Source organism: Vanacampus margaritifer, chromosome 9, assembly GCF_051991255.1.
Source record: "Vanacampus margaritifer isolate UIUO_Vmar chromosome 9, RoL_Vmar_1.0, whole genome shotgun sequence".
NCBI classification, from domain to species: domain Eukaryota; kingdom Metazoa; phylum Chordata; class Actinopteri; order Syngnathiformes; family Syngnathidae; genus Vanacampus; species Vanacampus margaritifer.
Window position 1 is genome coordinate 4,995,399 of NC_135440.1, and position 19,154 is coordinate 5,014,552.

At 37.6% G+C, this 19,154-nt stretch overlaps 1 protein-coding gene across 2 annotated transcripts; it reads right to left on the reverse strand.

Annotated features, from left to right (window-relative positions):
• Positions 1-1,517: 1,517 nt before the first annotated feature.
• Positions 1,518-18,466, reverse strand: hpn (hepsin). 2 transcript variants are annotated; one of them, XM_077576091.1, is made up of 13 exons: positions 18,348-18,466; positions 17,829-17,958; positions 14,818-14,925; positions 14,665-14,706; positions 11,493-11,622; positions 11,311-11,430; positions 11,084-11,124; positions 10,836-11,001; positions 8,547-8,737; positions 7,555-7,650; positions 7,325-7,473; positions 2,333-2,497; positions 1,518-2,238 (listed from the first exon to the last, which is right to left on the reverse strand). In XM_077576091.1, exons 2-13 carry the CDS (start codon positions 17,863-17,865, stop codon positions 2,194-2,196), a joined length of 1,290 nt encoding a protein of 429 aa, XP_077432217.1. In that variant the 5' UTR covers positions 17,866-17,958; positions 18,348-18,466; the 3' UTR covers positions 1,518-2,193. The 2 variants fall into 2 exon arrangements, with proteins under 2 accessions (XP_077432217.1, XP_077432216.1); XM_077576090.1 differs by having other exon boundaries at positions 14,809-14,925; positions 17,823-17,958.
• Positions 18,467-19,154: the final 688 nt, after the last annotated feature.

Here is a 19,154-nt window from a genome sequence, read left to right on the forward strand (position 1 = left end):
ATAATGTTTTTCTTGTAGTATGTATGTATGGAAACTTAGAGGGCACCCTGTTACTAAATTAATAAGCACAAACCTGTGCAAACACAACACTTAAATGGAGATTCGGACAAAACTTATTTTTTGTTCCTGTTAAATGAAATTAGAAAACACAGTCAGGTCAGTGTGGCCTGTGTCAGGTTGTCATACACCAAAACTAGTGTAAGTTCACTTTAAAAGCATCATTTAACTAAATTCATGTACGGTAGCTTAATATACAGCAGTTGCTACCACAATTAATACATACAACAAAATGTTAAATTTAAGCAACATGATTAGTATTTCAAAGATATTTTCATGCATCCAGTTACACAACTTCAATCTCCTTTTAATTAAGGCATTTATTTGTATGATATTAAAATAAACAATTTTCATACAGTGCAGATACACGGCCAGTAACAATAATCATTTTTTATGTAGCAAATATTTGGGTTTTTTGCATAATTTTTCTTTCAAAAAGGAAATATAACTCATAGTAGAAGTTTTATTTTCTACCCCAAATTTCTTATCTGTAGAAGAGTTTAGCACCTCTTTTATAATACTATACTTGAGTAGTGATTGTACAATACATGCTATTATGTAAAACTAACCATTACACTGTGGGCATAAAGAGCCACAGGTGATTGGGAAATCCATAAAACAATGGATAAAAAAAAGATAGAGATGCTACATACACAAGACAGCAAGTATTATTTACATTAACCGCAAAATATTGGTTTCAATATGACCAATTTATCCTCAGTCTTCAGGAAGCAGATAAGAACATAATTGCCATTCCACATGTAGCAAGTCATTAAAATGTATGGGGTACTGATCCTTAAAAAGATGACAGTTCTACAGTATTATACAGCACGAATGAAGTGGAGTTCATGGAGTTCTTTAGAACTCTAACCCAAGGAGCATTTGGTTCTCATTTGGTGCTACTTACTATACAGAACCATTGAATAATGGTTGGTTCTTTATAGAACCTATAGGAATGAGTGCTCGATAGTGTTCAAAAGTGCTTCCCTTTTGCATATATGTCAAAACAACACATTTTGATACTTTGTGGAGCCTTAATTTTTCAGAGTGAATGTGAGCATTTGTGCCTCACAAAAGTTGTAATTTTTCCTTTTTTCAATATTATATCAAGCTACTGCAGTGTCTCACAAAAGTGCTTCTGTAGGATTATCACTGGTAATCAACAATCATCTGGTTTTATTATGTCTGAGGAAAAGACATAAAAATAAAAAAAATCATCCCACTTGACAGTGTACTCCACAAAACATGAGACAAATTGACAAGTGACAACCTCTGCACCCGGATCTCCAACATGCAGTTAAATCACAACCACCAGCCCTTTTCATCACTAAAAGATACAATTTGACACACGCCTTTCAGTCAAAGTTAAATTGTGATCAACATAATGATTAAGGTGCACGTGTCAGTAGAGTGGGGGCTTTAGGACCCAGATGCGGGAAGGCAGGGCAAGGAGGCAGAGGTGCAGTCAAAAAGAGGTTTTAATATCTAATCAAAAAAAGGCTAACTTCAAAGTACAAAACAAATGGAACTAACAAAACCTGAAGCAAAACATGAAAAAACAACTAAGGCAAGACTAACAACATGACATGGATCCGGATAAGGCAAAGAGGTCAGCGTGACGTGGCGAAAGACTTACGAACGTGGCAACAGAAAAAATGAACCGACACAGACAGGAGGGAGACAACCGACTAAATACACCAACACTAATGACATGACAAGACACACCTGGCTGAGGGCACTGATTGGATGACACATGAGGGTAATGGGGAAAGGTGGACACAATCAGGGTTGACACAGACACCACACGAGGAAGGGCAAGTGACCAAAAACGAGAGGAGTCAGACTTTTCACAATAAAACAGGAAATGACAAGACAAGGGGAAAACATGACAGGGAGTAAACAAGACTGAAAAAAAACATGACAGCACGTGGACAATGGCAGAAGAGGATACCACTCTCTCTCTCATGTTGCCTTTTGGCTGCAGCACGTAACAAATTCAGAATAGAGTAAAAAGGAACACAAGAAGTGGATACAAAGAAGGGAAAAAACAGGAACTCAAATTAAGATGACAACTTCAAACACATTCATATTCATTATTTAGTGAGAGAAGCAGGCATAGAAACACGGTTGCACAAGTCATGTCCGTGCCATTTTGTGAACCCCTGGTGAGTTGTTATAGTTCTGCAGGGCCATACAAAGCAAAAAACGAGAATGAACATCAGTTGGACAAGCGTTATTAATAAATAAGTAACGTAAAAGGTAGCAAACCTCTTACCCTCATGGCAGTAGATAACCAGGGCAGAAATCGGGACACCCTGGTGTAAACGCCTGGCTTCTTGGCTTCGGCACATCCTATTCCCCAGCTCACCACCCCCAGCAAACGGTATCGGCTGGTTTTAGACAAGCGGTCCTCTGCCATAAACGGGCCGCCACTATCTCCCTGACACCACCAAATATTACATAGACAAGAATTGAGAGGATTATATACAACAATAGCATGTAGGATATCAGACAAGGAGGATGATGCAACGGTACAAACTCACACCAAAAAACAAAAAACGTACACTCATAAAAATAAAGGTTTGTTTGAGCCCCAAAATTTACTCACTTACACAAAAAAAGTATCTCAGGATAAAGGGCCTTTTTTCTCTCTCTGTTGGACAGTTTTTTGTTTTGTTTTTTGCTTTCGTTAAGATTTTTTATAAATATGAAAACATGTTTATGAGTGTGAGTTGTCGTGGTCTAATTTAGAGATTTTCTGATATAAGTGAGAAGTTTTTTTTGAAGGGGGGGTGTGAGAATTTGTCACGTGTGAGAGTTTTTTTTCTGTGTCAGCTGTGAGAGATTTATTATTATGAATGAGATGTTTTGGGTTGGTGAAGAAAGTTTTGTGTTGTGTGTGACAGTTTTAAATGTGAGAGCTTTGTTGTGTGAGTTTCTTTTTGTGAGTACTGTGAGAGAGAGTGTAGGTGTGAATGTTTTTGAGTGTATGTGAGAGTTTTTCGGTGAGTGCCTTTTTGTCATATGGGAGTTTTGGTTGAATGTGAGATATTTGTTAGTGCTTGTGGTAGAATTTTTTTTACAGTGTGACTTTTTTTGGAGTGTGTGAGGCTTTTTTTAATGACAGGGCAGCTGAAGTTTGGACAAGAAGCAGGATTGAGAGAGAAGATAAAATTAAACAACTGACGGATGAGTACGCAATAAACCCAAATAACCAAATATGGACTGACTCACAAAATACAAAAATACAGTTAGACGATATGCTAACTAAAAAGACAGAATTTATAATACAACAACTGAGATATAACAACTTTGAATATAATAACAAATCAGGTAAATTTCTTGCAAACCAACTTCAACGCAATCGGGAAAAGTCTCTTATAACGGCGATTAAAGGGACAACTGGTGAATGCACACAATCACCAGAAGAAATTAATCACATTTTTTATAACTATTATCGTAACCTATACTTAGAAACTAACAAGCCTAACCCTGAGCATATTGAGGCATTCCTCAGTAGCTTAAATATACCTCAGTTAACTACTGAATATAAAGACATGTTAGATGCGCCACTTACTATAAACGAGTTGTACAGTGCTCTAGATAGTATGCCTAATGGCAAAGCACCTGGCCCGGATGGTTATCCGGCTATATTTTTTAAGCACTTCTGGTTAATGCTTGCTCCACTATTCTTAAGAATAGTAACAGAAATTAAAACTAAGGGTTACATACGCCCACACATGAATACAGCAGCAATTAAACTTTTATTAAAGCCAGAAAAAGACCCCACCCTTCCATCAAGTTACCGTCCGATTTCACTAATTAATACTGATATTAAAATTATCACTAAGGCTTTCACATCTAGACTAGAAACAGTAATCTCGACAATTATTCATAGCGACCAAACAGGCTTTATTAAAGATCGGCACTCTACTAATAATATTAGGAGACTCTTTAACCTTATTAGCATGTCACAGCGGCATGATAAAAAGGCAGTTATTATATCATTGGATGCAGAAAAAGCTTTCGACAAAGTTAACTGGTCCTTCCTCTTTGCTGTTTTAAATAAATTTGGCTTTGGGAAATCATTTATCCACTGGGTATCAGTATTATATGATTCTCCAAAAGCTACAGTTACTACTAATGGGATTATATCTCAGAGCTTTACTTTACAGAGAGGCACAAGACAGGGATGCCCACTATCCCCTTTATTATTTGCAATATTTATTGAGCCACTTGCATTAGCCATACGCCAGGAAAGAAGGATTCAAGGAATTCACTCTGGGGTAACAGAACATAAAATTAATCTATATGCCGTTGACATCTTACTTTATTTAGAAAAGCCGGCTACTTCGCTAGGGGAAGTATTTAATTTAATAACTAAATTCTCACAGTTATCAGATTATTCTATTAACTGGACAAAATCAACACTTCTACCTATTACAGAAAATTCATGGAACCCTGCAAGCCAGGACCCACACTACTCATTTCCTATAGGTAATTTAAAATACTTAGGCATAAAAATCTCACCTAAATTAACTGATTTAATTCATTTAAACTTTTCTCCACTTCTGGATGACATTTATAGTGACTTAGAGCGCTGGAATAATCTTCCTATTTCTCTAATAGGATGAATAGCCACCATTAAATTAAAGTTTTACCTAAAATAAACTATTTTTTCTCAATGATTCCATTTAAACCTACGGCTAAATGGTTCCAGTTGTTGGACTCAGCCGTAACAAAATTTTACTGGAATAAAAAAAAAGCAAAGATTAGTCTATCTACTCTTCAGAAAAGCAAATCCAAAGGTGGTCTAGAGGCACCAAATTTTATGTATTACTATATAGCTAACCAGCTACAATATATCGTTCTATGGGCACAACACAACAGAGACACTAACTGTTGGTTGGAACTAGAACAGAAGGATTGTAATAACCTCAGACTTCGAGATTTACTCTTTATTACAACATCGATTAAGCGTCATAATTGTTTTAAAAACCCAATGATTTCCGCCACCGTGACTGCCTGGTGGAAGGCACTAGAATTGACAAAAGCCCAAGTGGAGCCCTGTGGACTTTCTCCCCTATGGCATAACCCCGACTTTCAACTTAACAACCAACCGTTTCATTTAGCTGTGTGGGAGCAGAAAGGAATTACACATCTCCACCATCTCTTCTCAGATAATATGTTTATATCATATACATCCTTGCTCCAAAAATACAATATAAAAAACTGAATTTTTTTACATTATCTACAAGTTAAAAATATGATAAAGAAAAAAATTCCAACACTTCGGGGTACGCTCCAACCGCCTGTTTTAGCTAAAGATATTAACAAGCTTTCTCCGACAACAACAAAAAAACTTTCAAAAATATATAAGTTACTTTCATATACTGATAAAATGTCTTTACCATCTCGAAATGGGAGACAGACTTGTCTATAGCACCGGAACCTGACTTTTGGATTCAAGTTTGTGAAAACGCATTTAAAATGACAAAACACACAAATTTACAACTTATCCAATATAAAATTATTCACAGAACATACATTACTCAATATATGATGAAGAAAATGGGACTCTCAGACTCCGACATTTGTCTCCAATGTTTACAAAACACTACAGACACTTATGTTCATGCTTTATGGTTATGTACTCCGGTTATGTATTTCTGGACTAAAGTCTTAGAAAAACTTTCCGCTATTTTGGACTGTAGGATACCTTTATCTCCAAACTTGTGTTTGCTAGGTGACCTAAAAACAACTGACTTACCACATAAACAATTTCAATCTACACTTGTAGCCCTTACTATCGCTAAAAAAACAATTCTTGTTAACTGGAAAAATAAACAAACTCTGAATATCGACCAATGGTCTAACCTCCTCATAAATCACATTTTAATGGAAAAAATATCTGCCTCAAATAAAAACCAAATATCAAAATTTATAGAAACATGGTCTACGTATATAGAATTTTTTAACCTAATTACGGTTACTTAATTCTGTCTGTTAGCGAGAGCCACTACATCGTGATAACTTACATTGATGTTTCTGCATTTGGCAATTTATTATTATATTATATTATTAGTATGGGATTTTTTTTAATGGGCTTTAGGTGAACTGATGAATACACACACGCTCGCACGCACGCACGCACACACACACACACACGCACATACACATACTCACCCACATACAAAAAAAAAAGTATGTATATATATATATATATATATATATATATGTGTGTATATGTATATATATATGTATATGTATTTAAAAAAAAAACATTTATTAAATTTTTTTTAATTGATTTGTTGTTGTTGAGAGCAATGATGATGTCAAATCGAATGAACAATACTGAGCTCTCCTGAGAAAAAAAAGAGAGAGAAGGACCTGCAGGAATGAGACCCTCACTCCGGGAATCGAGCCAGGGTCACCTGTCTTGAGGACGCTCTACCACTGAGCTAAACACTGCCAAAGTTTGAGACTTTTGGGCCTGAGAGGTTTCTTGTTGCGTGTGAGATGCTTTTCGGTGAAAGTGAGAGGTTTATCAGTTAGCACCAGTTTATTGTGGTGTGAAAGTTTTTTTGGGGAGCTTGATAGTTTTTTTGTGTTGATATGTCGGAGATGTTTCTCGGTGAGGTGAGAGATTTTTTTTATTGATTGTGATTTTTTTATGTGTGAGAGGTTATTTTTTAATTTATATATATATTTGTTTTGTATGTGGGAGATTTTTGAGTGGGTTTTTATATCTTAGAGACTTTTATTGGTGTGTAAGATGTTTTCAATAAATATGAGAGTATTTTAGTGTGAGAGGTTTGTTACTGGGCGGGAGAGTTTTCCGGTGAGAGAGGTTTATTTGGTATGTCGGAAATGTTTCTCGGTGAGGTGAGAGATTTTATTGTTGAATGTGAGTTTTTTTTTAATTTGTGTTAGAAGGTTTAAGGTTTTGTATGTGGAAGATTTTGGGGTTTATATTAGAGGTTTATATGAGTTTTTGGGTGAGTTTTGTTTATATAGGAGAGAGTTTTATTGGTGTGTGAGATGTGTTCAATAAACGTGAGAGTTTTTTGTTGTGTGACAGGTTTTTCTGGTGAGCCTGAGAATTTTTTTCAAGTGCATTTATTGGTGTGTGTGAGAGAGGGGTTTCATTGTTTGTGTGCGTGCGTGCGTGTGTGCGTGTGTGTGTGTGTGTGTAAGATGTAAGCAATTTTTGGCCTATATGGTACCTGGACAATATTAAGACACACATTAGTGGACAGACACTGACCTGGCAGGAATCTGCACCTCCCTTCTCAAGGCCAGCACAGAACATACTAGCGGTGATCTGGTTGTCGTAGTAATCAGGCCCATTACATATGGTGTCACTGATGACGGGGACGTTCACCTCATGCAGAACGTCTGTTTGATAAACTAGACCTAAGCATAGAGTCTTATTATAAGTGACACAATGATAACGTACTTTTTCCACGTCATATTTATACTGTGACAAAAATTCACCAGCGAATCCTAAGCTCCCCCAGCCTATTACTGTGCCCATCTGTCCATCTCTCAGTCTTTGGCCGTACGCTGGCAGGCAAATGGGTTGGATGTATTCTACAAACAATAGAAAAAAACACATGTATAGCGTTTGTTATCATGACACCACAAAACGTAAATATGTAACAAAGCAGATGCAGTTTGTTAAAGCCACAGTCACTTGTCTGGATTGTTACCTTAACCTACATTTTGTCTCTCATATCAAAATGCAGTTATAAAGCCAAACACTAGATGGCACAAATGATCAAGCTGACATGCTGTTTTGAGAGCTCAAACGCTTCAAACCAACACGTCTTGGCTAAGACTTAAGATGAGTGCTGGTCAAATCTGTGTTAGTAAGAGAGTAGGACAACTCTATCAAATAAATGCTTAAACTGCAGCTAAATGATTCTAGTGCAACGTGATTAATGGCAATTTCATCTATATATGCCAACATATATCACAAGACTCTATATTGTCCATAGACGCTGTTATTTATTGTTATTATTATTATTATTACCCATCCATCCATCCATCCATTTTCTTAACCGCTTTTCCTCACAAGGGTCACGGGGGGCACTGGAGACTATCCCAGCTGGCTTCGGGCAGTAGGCGGTGTATACCCTGAACTGGTTGCCAGCCAATCGCAGAGCACACAGAGACGAACAACCATCCACACTCACACCTATGGACAACTTGGAGAGTTCAATTAACCTGACATGCATGTCTTTGGAATGTGGGAGGAAACCGGAGCAGCCGGAGGAAACCAACGCAAGCACGGGGAGAACATGCAAACTCCACCCAGGAAGGCTGGCCCGATGCCAGCTGGGATTGGCTCCAGCACACCTGCAAACCTATACAGCCTAATTCTCACTTTGGTCTCCTTCTTTCGCTCTTGTCATATATAGCAGACATGTCTATGAGGAAGAAGGTCCTTGGCTTGCATGGTTCCTCTTTTCCTCACAATGACCTACCATTGAAAGTGATGGGCTTAGCGAGGGCCACTACAGCAATGTCCCTGCTGTGGTCATCAATGTAATCGACCACAAAGGGCAGGAAGCTGCTGTGGTAAACGATAGTTTTCACTTCCGCCACGTTGGCATTGGTTGGTTTCTTGTAGATGGAGCCCATCAACACACGCCAGTGACTAATAGAGCCATTACGCCTAGTAAAAAGAGTAAAAAAAAAAAAAGGCATTGTGCATTATTATTATGTAATAAATAAAACATATCTTGTATTTTAGAGTACACCAAAACAATCTTAACAAATAGTTGTTGGAGAATTCTGCCTCCGGATCTTATATTGACACTGCCAGGTACTTTTTTTTTTAAACAATATTGTGAACATTTTATTATTGTCTACAGTTATTTATTTATTTTTAGTCTCTCAAGTTAGCAGCCAGTCAGAATTTCCATTTTTTCTTTTTTCTTTTTTGGCTCCGCTTTATTTATCTACCTCCCTCACATTATCTCTGTTCGTTCATCGCACTGGTCGCACTCTAGGCTGTCATGTAAAATACGGGCATTTGTGCAGACAATGAATGGGTGAATTAAACGTCATTAAGTAGCATTACAGCAAAAGTATTTATCGGAACAAGTTGTAGTTTTTCAGTTGTCATCATTAGTTAAGATAACATTAGGAACGCTGGGGAAATTTGTTGTTTTTATAGTATTAGTGCCAACACTGTCTAGCTTGTTACTCCTTAGTACGAGCACTATTAAAGTTATTAAAAAATAATAATAATAATAATAATATTTTTTTTTTAAAAAAGGGGGGGGATGTTTGTGTGGTGAGATTTTTGTGAAGGGGGGTTTGGTGTCAAGTTATCAAAATGGCAAAAATCCATCGTTACATCGGCCATCATTGACGGATGCCCACTTTTTGGCGAGTGCTTACACATTTTTGGTGAGTGCATTATGATGTGAAACCTCATATAAATACACGGACTGAGAAGGACCGTCTGTGCTGATCCGGATCGTCCGTGTATTTTCTCGAGGCTTCGCATCATAAAGCACTCGCCGAAAGGTGAGCATCTGTCAATGACGGGCCGAGGTAACAGCAGTTTTGCTCAGCTCTGCAAAATAGCTAATGTACACAATTCACTGTAAACATTTATTTTTACGTTTTTCTTTTGTACTTAAGTATGAATGAAAATGTATTCTGTTCATTGGCAAATTAAAAAGTCAACATGGTCAAAAACTAAAAAACAAACAAAAAACAAATTCCATACATAAATAGACAACCGAAATGGTGTAGGTACATTTTTGTACTTAAGTACATTTTAGAGTCTCTACTTTTTTACTTTTACTTATGTGAGGCTGTTTTGTTGTTTTCTTTTTCTTTTCTTTTTTTAATGTTTGTTCATTTGTTTGTAATGTCTGTTTTGGTGTTGTGATGAATTGTATTTCTCTTCTCTAGATAGTCTTTGGTTTAGACTGTTTATCAGATTATTTGTCTTTTTGTTGTTGTTTTTGTTGTTTTTTATGGAAAAACTAAGTATTTGATAGGAGAAGGCTTTGGAAAATTAAGTTTATATTTTTGTTCATTAATCTGTATTTTCTTTTCTTCATTTGTCCTTTTTTAATGGCAAAATAAAAACAATTTATATATATATATATATACTGTATATATATATATATATATATATATATATATATATATATATATATATATATATATATATATATATATATATGTATATGTATATATATATATATATATATATATATATGTATATGTATATGTATATATATATATATATATATATATATATATATATATATATATATATATACAGTATATATGTATATATATATATGTATATATATATATATATACATACTTATGTAAGGCTGTTGATATTGCTTCTACTTTAGCCAGAGTTTTTATTATTATATGTAGGCTAATTCCACAGTACAGAATGTGAGCACCATGCCAACAATGCTAAAAAGCAATGATCTTAATTTCATGGAGTGTTGTTCCGATACCGGTATCGGGAGAGGCCCTGATACTGCCTTAAAACAGTGGTATCAGCATCGGCAAGTACTAACAAATAACTTGCCGATGCCATTATTTCCGATGCTAATATAGCATCTTGTGTCTTGCTTGGGTATGTCACTGATGTGTGACGTGTTCACTACATGCCGAAAACCTAGGTATCGGTACGGGTATGGTACTGTAAAAGCGGAATCGTTATAGGGAGCCAAAAAAACGGTATCAGAACAAGGCTAATTTCATGCATAAAATCAAGCGCTGCCTCTTACTTGGGGAAGCAGTGAGCTGCAGAGACCACCCAGCGGTCTGAGATAATAGCACCTCCACACTGATGAACTCCATTGTACTGCAAGCTAACCTGCCACGGCCACATGCCCTGCCTCGCTTCCACGCCACCGACTATGCGGTCTGCTGCAAAACTATTCCTGCCACAGTCTGGTGAGGGAGAAGGAAATGATTTGTGGTTGAAATGTGAGTGGAACCGTTTGGAAGGAAAATGAAGAGGTTAATATCTTACCTTGACACAACAATGTGATGACCTCTTTTCTCTCACAGTCACTGAAACAAAAGTGATGCTTATTAAGAGAAAAATTAATCCTACCTAATCAGAATTTTAACTACAATGGAATCTAAGTCAAGAGAAATACAGTATGCTTCTAATTGACAACCAGCATGTATACAAAATTAATCGATGAGTGAAAGAATGAGGTGAGAGTTTTCACACATCTTACTAGATGTAGTTACCATGGGAACAAAGAGTCTTTGATTTTCTTGCCATAGCTCAGCTCTTCAGTTCTGACACAGAAGAATTCTCCACCGTCACCGCCGACTTCTTGCACAGACGCGATTGAGTAATTCACCACACTGAAAGTAACATGCATTCATTTTGCATTGGTCCTACTTTGGAGCTTTTAAGATTGTCTCACCTGACAAAGCCCACTTCTTCACAGATGACACTAGCCAGAAGCTCATTGGCTGAGGAGGAACACACCTGACGCCACCTCTTCTGAGTGGAATCGAAGACTCTGAGATGTTGGTCAGCAGAATTTACTTGGACTGTTTGTGATGAAATCAACATCTTAGCGGGATTTGACAGTGATACACAAACTGATTACTCTCCAATGCAATTAATTTATTCTGAAGCATTTTTGTGTGTAATAAACAACACATGCAACTAGCCACATGCACAATATAATGTCCTCCAATACAAAAGCTGCATCAAATATTCTGACTTCCCAATGGTAAAAATTCACACATAATTATTGTATATTACTGGATGTGTATTTCTATAAAAGCCGATGAGCCCCACAATGAAGCTATGGGAAAGAGTAGTTGAAGCTAGACTGAGGGCAGAGGTTAACATTTGTGAGCAGCTGTATGGTTTCATGCCAAAAAAAAAAAAGTACCACAGATGCAGTATTTGCTTTGAGGATATTGATAGAGAAGTACGGACAAGGTCAGAAGGAGCTGCATTTTGTCTTTGTAGATCTGGAGAATGCTTATGACAGGGTGCCCAGAGAGGAACTGTGGTTTTGTATGAGGAAGTCTGGAGTGGCAGAGAAGTATGTTCAAGTGGTGCAGGACATGTATGAGGACTTTAAGACAGTGGTGAGGTGTGCTGTAGATGTGACGGAAGAGTTCAAAGTGGAGGTGGGACTACATCATGGATCAGCTCTGAGCCCCTCCTTGTTCGTTATGGTAATGGACAGGATGACAGATTAGGTTAGATAGGAATCTCCATGGACTATGATGTTTGCAGATGACATTGTGATCTGTAGTGAGAGCAGGGAACAGGTGGAGGAGAAGCTAGAGGCGTGGAAGTTTGCCCTGGAAAGGAGGGGAATGAAGGTTAGCCGTAACAAGACGGGGTATCTGTGTGTGAATGGGAGGGACCTAAGTGGAAGGGTGAGGTTACAGAGAGAAGAGACCAAGAAGGTGGAGGAGTTTAAGTATTTAGGGTAAATAGTCCAGAGCAATGGAGAGTGTGGAAAAGAAGTGAAGAAGCGTGTGCAGGCAGACTGGAACGGGTGAAGAAAAGTGTCAGGTGTGATAGAAGAGTTTCAGCTCAAATGAAAGGAAAGGTTTATAAAACTGTGGTGAGACCGATGCTGAGGTTCTCTTTGGGAGTAAACAGAATGGATACAATCAGGAATGAGTATATCGGAGGGACAGCACATATTAGAGGCTTTGGAGAGAAAGTCAGAGAGGCCAGACTGAGTTGGTTTGGACATATCCAGAGGAGAGATAGTGAGTTTATTGGCAGAAGGATGCTGAGTTTCCAAATGTCAGGCAGAAGGTCTACAGAAAGACCAAAGAGGAGGTTTATGGATGTAGTTAAAGAGGACATAAAGGTAGTTGGTGTGAGAGCAAAGGATGCAGAGGACAGGGTTAGATGGAGGCAACTGATTCACTGAAGGGAAAAGCCGAAAGGAAAAGAAGAAGACTCGATGTTTATTACTGATGATGCCTGAAATGGTGTAGAACTGTATAGCACAAATCTTATAACAATAAAATTGTAACATTGTTAAGGGGGAAGTCAACCCAAAAACAATCCTTACAAATATGTTCCATGCAGCCCCACTAGCCTAAACACAGTATTCTCATTAATAATGTGAATGTGTAACATTAAGTAGCAAAATCCACCTGTTTTTAGCCATCTTAGGAGGCGGGAATTTTGACACTCTGGTGACTAAAAATGACATCAGTTGCTCAGGGCTCAGGTAACAACCAATCATGGCTCATCTATTTTCTGAGACTGAGTCGTGATTGGTCGTTCCTGAGCCCCGAGCAACTATGGTGTAAAGTCCTAGATGCAAAAATCCGGAGTCGGACAGCGTTGGGCCGACGGCATGCGCCGTCTGATCAGTGTATAAATTACTGTCATAAAGTCAGATGGCATTGGAATACGTCGGGAGAAAGGGGGGAAGGGGGAGAGCGAATGTCGTTTCCAGCAAATTCGACATGTTGAAATGGCGTCGGGCATCAGGGCATTTGATCACTGTGATTGGCTGTTAGCTAGCGACTCAGCGCACAAGGCAAGAGGAGGAAGTGACAAATGCGGATAAACAGTACTGATGGAAAGCCTGGACCATTTTTTTCCTTGTTCATTTTGCACATCGTCACCCGGCTGTACCCTCCGCATTTGAACGTACAATGTCTGTCTGGGCAGAAGATTGGGAAGATGACTTTGTCTCTTTGGTTCAAGAGAGACCAGCATTGTATGATATTGTAACGAATTAAGTGTGTTGTGTATTCCGGTGTAGCCATTTCTGTTTAGCAGTCTTATGTCCGACTGTTAGTAAACGCAACACTTGACTCGCGGAAGTGGAGGGACGTTACGTGCGGGTTTGGTTAGGGTTTGGCTTTTCTGCTAGCCCCTCGTGAGTTGTATTATATTTTCCGGCGTCGGCTACGGCCAACAGTAGCGTTTGTTAAGGTAAATAAAAGGGTGACATCCCAACCAATGTTTGCTGGTGGCGTTCGTGCAAGAGGTTACAATATTACCATTAAAGTGTATGCCGACAAAAGTATGAAAGCCAAATTATGACATGACACGGGGACGCGACTGGATATAGCAGGTAGGATTTACATTTATACTTGAGAAGTATAAATTAGATTAGTAAAAGTAACCGGTATGCATTGTTTAAATGTTTATATCCCGCCCCCGTAAAGAGGTTTCCGGGTGCTCTTAGGAATAATGACTACCACCACCAAGGGTATGGTGGGGAATTACTTCCCGCACATGCGCTGAATGTACGTAATAGTCGGGGTCGGTGCGATGTGTATTTATGTATTTTGTCTATGCAACGTGCCGACATCTGGGCCGACGCCACATGGGGTAGGCGTCGGTCACATTTGGCCGACGTCGGATTGGTGTATCTAGGCCTAAAATTTCAGTTGCCAAAAAGTGTCAAAATGGCCGCCCCCTGAGGTCGATAAAATGCCTGGATTTTAACAACATACTGTAACATTAGGGGGTTGGCTTCCCCTTTAAATGCCAATCAAAACTGAACTCTTGTACAAGATATCCTGTGTTGTGCAAGTGGTCATGTTGCGGGTGGTCATGATATGCAAGTTAGTATCTTTTGAAAAAATTACCATCGTAGTATTCCATCTCTTCCTCCACAGTGCAATATGTAACTACATAGGAGACAAGAAAAGCATACATTAATTCAGGCAGTGTGCATTTTTGAAAGAATGTGTTTAATATGTATGTATTCTCTACTGTGTGTGTTTGTATACATATCTGACCGATGACCCAGATTGCTGCTCCAATGGCTCCCAAGGTCATTAGTATCACACACACACCCATCAGGCGGCAAGGGGTTAACACACAGGTGAGAGAGATCCCACTGCTCCCTGCACACATGAATGGGTGTACATCTGACCAGCACAGACGCAAACTACACTAGCAACAACAATTGCTATTAATGTAGTAAATGTAGATAACAATGCGTAAGTTTTAATGTAAGTAGAAATCAATGCAGAGAACGGGCTGTTTTTGCACATGGTGAGAATAAATGACCAATGATCAATAAGTCTAAGCAGGGGTCAATAATCTTAAACACCCAGAGCCACTTGGACCGTTTCCCACAAAAAAAATAAATAAATACTTCAATAGAGAAGACAAAATGTCATTCCTGCATGTGACAGAAAAAGATATGAACTCTGAAAAAAGATACTTGATTTTCAAGTGAAGTAGTCCATTTGTATACAAGTCCTCCTTTATGGAATTAATGCCAAATTAAGTTAACCATCAGCTGCAAACCAAAAATGACATCTGTTCTGTGCTCCATCATCATTTTTATTGCATGTGGGGCGTGTAACTGTCAAATTGAATTAATAAGGACTATTTAACTTAACAATGTAAATACATCGTTGAAAAATTGTACTCAAATGATATATGTATTTTACCTGGGTGATGTAATTTTTGCTTCTGAGCCTCAGCACAGCACATCGGCACATTAGGGCTGTTAGACTTAACTTTCATCTCTACACACGATTGTATGAGGTACATGATGTAGCTAATGTAGGACATGGCATTAAATGTTACGTTTCCTTCAGAAACTTTTCTTTTCTTAGATTTATCAATGGTTTAACTACCGAGGGTAAAATAACTCAATAGATTTTGGCATTAGGTGTCCCACATTGGCCGTTGTGATGCAGATTTTGTGTGAAAAACAAATAAATAATAATTAAATAATTCCTGTAATTTAACAAAATGAAATTCATCATAAGCATCCACTTTGTAGTTACATTTGAAAACAAATGAAGTAAAAATGAAAACAAAGTGAAATAAAATGTGAATTATTTTGTTTCCAAAGTCAACTAGGGCTACAGCGGAAGGATGAAAGGGCCAAATGCGGCTCTGGAACCGCAGGTTGCCTACCACTGGGCTAAAGTCTAATGTCCATGCAAGATGAAGCTTGAGGATATAAGGCCATAACACATAACTGCTCTCCGTTTCTACACACCTGCAAGCTGCTTAGAGGCCAGGAGACATGGATTCTTTTTTTTTACTGAAGATGTGCAAACCTTTTTGCTAGCTGATAAAATGTTTCGCCAATTCATTACCGCATGCATCTTCCCTCTATTCATTTCATTTAATCTCACATCATCTTTACAAAATGTTTTATCAACAGTTGAGCAACAGTAATATTGATAATGACCCTGGCTATATCTCAACACTTCAGTGCTAAATTGTTCTTAGCCTATGCACATGTTTTCAGCACTTTTCTCCAAACATTCTTAATGCATTTAGAAATAAATCACTGAAATTGCTTTACGAGGTTATTAACAAAAAAATACGTTATGGGCTTTGTGGAAAGGTCACAGGCAAGGGCATAGGTGGAAGTGACCAGATAAATATTCAAATCCAGCATTTGTTTGTCAAGAGTTTGTCTGTCAAGAGTCTAAGTTTGGCAGAGCCCCCCCCCCCCCCAGGAATTTGTGTCATTTTGAGCCAGGCCACTGCTTAAATTTCATATTGAAAATACTTTTTCAAGGGCCCTGTCAGTCATGGGCCCCGAGAATCATTTTCACTATTCTGCCCGTCACTGCTTTGGCGATGTCCAAAAGAGACAAAACCTACCATGATGCTAAACATTCTTTTCCCCTTTCCTTCCCTCGGGGCATCTCATGAAGCTATCACAGCCTAAGCAAGAACAAGAGCTCCATTGTCAACTTCTACCTGAGACCACTACTGTGTCTTTGCTACGAGTTCCTGGGTTATTTTCTGCTTTATTGGAGCTTCCTTATTAGATGCATTTATTCAGATTATTTTTGTTTTTGTTTATGATTCCAGTCGTGCATGTGGTGAATGATAGCTGTGTCTCCTCCACAATTAGGAATGTGATATCCACACGTCACAGAAATGCAACAGCAAATGAAAATCTTTTCAATAATCACTGAGGAATGATCAGGACAGTTTCATTCTTGACCATGAACATGTGCCATAGACTTTATGCTAGCCTGATGTTTATTCTCTTTTAATCTCATGAGAAACATTACAGCAGTGAATATCCTTTTGACCTGTAACTGACATTTGGACTTTGGGAAACAGATTCTAAAACAAACTCGAAACCCAGGATGATCCCTTTACAAAAAATGTCAGACTTTTTTTCAAAGACAATGCTTAGCTAAATTCAACATAACTTCACTCCAATTTAAATAGGAAATGAGGCATTAATGTACAGTATCTGCACCATAGACAGCTCGCTTCCTGACAGCAAAGATTGTGGTTTCAAAAATAATAATCAACAGCAGACCTCAGTCAATGCCAGGGTTCACATTGCATAGAGGCACAGTGCCATACAAAACCGCAGTGGTGTGAATATTCTTTCTATGTTCACAGCCAACAAACTCTCACACACGGCAAGGCACAGCTTGTGCACCACTTCTCATCTAGATAAGGAACTGCCCAAAGCTACAACTACAAATATATAAGCAAATAAATAAGCAACTCATACATGGCACTCACTTCGAGGATCTCCTCAGTATGGCAAGGAGGACCACAAAGGCTTATTTCCTGCCATTCTTTGATGATAGACCAAACAGATGGGAATAGATCAATTATCTTGTCTGGGATGTCAAATTGACAAATAGAGGCAAAGATATGCAGTCAGCTTGGAACAAATCTGTTAATAGTTAACAATAGTCAAATTGACTGATGTCTGCTCACTGTCCAAATGCAGACAACATGCAGCATGGCCAGCCCAACATTTCATTATGAGCATGCGTGTGTGCGTTGCATTTACATTTACCCATCTTCCCCTCCTTAACAATTTTTTCAGCATACATCTGTGTAGAATAGGAGGGAAAACACAATTGCAGAAGTTGTCCTCTTCCCGTCTTCCTTCTTCACTCCGTTGATTTCTTGGGGCACCAACTCCACTAAAAAGATAGATAGATCCACCTGATATTAAAAGAACCTCCAAGTTTTAACTTAACCATACAAACCAAACCAATTTTTTTACCTTAATAGATTATTATTATTATTATTATTATTATTATTATCATTATTATTATTATTATTATTATTATTATTATTATTATTATTATTGTTGTTGTAATTTAGGTACATATTGAGATAGTATAGGAATATGTCTGCATGTGTTTTCTCAATTTCATTATGGACTGAAGGAAAATATTTTACTGACAACATTAACATACATTTGGAGAAACTTAAATGGCTAAGCTTTCATCAATCATTAGCTTTTGGTAACTTTCTCCGCAGACAGCACAGCTTTCCAAATTCAAATCCACATTTTAAGTAGGCTCACCTTGTCTCCTCTGAAAGCAGGTGGAGTGCACCAGTAGTTTCTAACCAGGAATTTGCCTTAGTCCACCGGTGACAAGAAATTACATATATATATATATATATATATATATATATATATATATATATATATATATATATATATATATATATATATATATATATATATATATATATATATATATATATATATATATATATATATATATATATATATATATTGAGCGCTGTCAGCACGATAAATCCCAGTATGCAAAGTTTTTCGTCACTGCCTTTGGGTTAGGTTACTGACCCCAGCGAAGCGCTGGAGGGGGAAAAAGGATTTGCACGTCGGGTTTTTTGCTGTTGTTGTTTTTCTTTTACACTGTCTATCAACCGAAACCACCCGCGTCAACTAGCAATATCAAGTGCAACACCATTTGAAAGACTATAGCGGAGGATAAATTTACGCGATGTTTTGTCGTTGTAAGTGGACGTTCTGTGAGGAGGAAAGGAGGAGGGACACGCGTGATGTAATAACTGGACTTGTGTCCACTCACAGCACGGACTTAAGGACTAAAACTGTTTAAATAAAACAAACAAAAAAACAAATAAATAAATGAATAAATACGAATATAGAAACGATTATCCAAAAATCAAAATTTAAAAAATGTATAAATGGAAATAATAACAAGAAAATATTACACATAAAAACAAATACAAGTAAAAAAATAATTTTAAAAAATGATATCAAAAATAGCAAGATTAATAAATTAAAAATAAATACAAAAATACATGTGGAAATGAATACAAAAATAAATGTATAAATAGA